The sequence below is a fragment of the Acyrthosiphon pisum genome, unplaced genomic scaffold (genome assembly GCF_005508785.2).
Source record: "Acyrthosiphon pisum isolate AL4f unplaced genomic scaffold, pea_aphid_22Mar2018_4r6ur Scaffold_21226;HRSCAF=23368, whole genome shotgun sequence".
Taxonomy (NCBI): domain Eukaryota; kingdom Metazoa; phylum Arthropoda; class Insecta; order Hemiptera; family Aphididae; genus Acyrthosiphon; species Acyrthosiphon pisum.
In genome coordinates, this window is record NW_021770670.1 from 1 (window position 1) to 1,577 (window position 1,577).

General features: G+C 29.0%; 1 protein-coding gene across 1 annotated transcript; it reads left to right on the forward strand.

Moving 5' to 3' along the window:
• Positions 1-6: 6 nt before the first annotated feature.
• Positions 7-1,573, forward strand: LOC100574168 (the record flags this gene model as incomplete). The annotated part of the gene is made up of 6 exons (XM_029492314.1): positions 7-171; positions 232-345; positions 454-696; positions 946-1,214; positions 1,277-1,451; positions 1,533-1,573. Coding segments are annotated over exons 1-6 (855 nt in total), but the record flags the coding sequence as incomplete, so codon positions are not given.
• Between the last annotated feature and the right edge of the window lie 4 nt (positions 1,574-1,577).

Here is a 1,577-nt window from a genome sequence, read left to right on the forward strand (position 1 = left end):
TAAATTCAGAAAAAGATGAATACTTTTCAAAGTATAAAAGACGTATATTGGCAGCAAAAAAAGTAAAACGTTTAGTAGAATTTTCTCCAAATGATAATAGACATACTGCTAACAAATCCAAAATAATTATTTCTCAAACATTACCGAAGCATCCATTTATGAAATCACCTGGTATAATACATTGATATACCAGTACCTATATTGGTTTAAATAATATTTTTTTTATTTTAGATAATCAAACTCCGGAGCATTTCAAAAATAATAGTTCAACTTTGTCAACTTATAAAAGTCCTAAACGCGGAATGCATTCAAATCTTATAAACCAGTCTTCACCTTATTTGAGTAGTAAGTTTTAAAATAAATATGAGTTAGGTACCTATACTATAAATCTGTACTAACAGTATGTTTATATTAAAGGTCATATTTAATAATTAGTTTCAATATATTTTTCAGCACAATCAAAGAAATCTCAATCTAATAAAAATGAAAATGGTTCAGAAAATGTTGGTTCGATTACAGTCATCAATAACTATAATGACCTGTCTGCAAGTAGCTTAACAGAAAACAATAATGTGATTTTATCTCCATCACTGTTGATTTCTCCTGTGACTCCACCTAATTCAAAAATTAATTCTGTAGCACGAAATCTCTTTCCATCTCATCCATCCCAATCTCCGGCCATGCAGCCAAAAAAAGGTAAATTATTGTATGTAAAATAAAATTTACATTTGGATGTATCATTAGATGGTAATTTTATGTATATTTGTTCTTGTAAAGGTGCCCACACACTGCAGCGGTGGCGGTAAAAATGAGTCCGGACACAATTTACCGTCATCGCGGTGGCACAGCCAAGACAAAAGAATTTTACCACCACCGCTGCAGTGTGTGGAGACCTTAATACATTTAATTTGTACTTGGATGTTATTTGTTTGAATTTATTTTTAGTTGGGTATGATAAAACGTCACAGCTATATGTCGTTACAAAACTGACAGAAATGAATACCAAAATAAACAAACTCGTTTTAGATATGTCCAGGCAAGAGGAATTACTAAAAGATGTTTTAAAAATTGTTAAGTTTCAAGATAAAAGTATTGATGATAATGATGACTATGGCGATGATGTTTTACTTGAAGGATTTCCTATTGACGACTTAGACTCTTTAAGAGAAATTAATATTACTCTACAAAATGATGATGTGTTCCGTAAAAAACTGGTATGTATAGTCCATATTATATAATATATATACATTTTAATTATTATATTTTATATTTTTAGATAAAAAAGTTAAAATGCTACCATGGTTCAAACATTGGGAAAGTAACTAAATCAATTATGGACTTAATATTTACAAATAATCTTGGAAGACAAGTATCCTTAACAGGCAAAGGTCCAATGAACAAAAAAGAAAAGGAACCTCTCAAGACTTCATTTCTTTTTAAAATAATTATAAGTGAGTCTATTATTTTATTAAAATGTATGTCCTAAGTATGTTTAATATTTTATGATTTATATATTACCTATATTGTTATAGATGCTATTCTTAAAAACGTTAAAAATTCCAGCGTCTCTTCTGCAC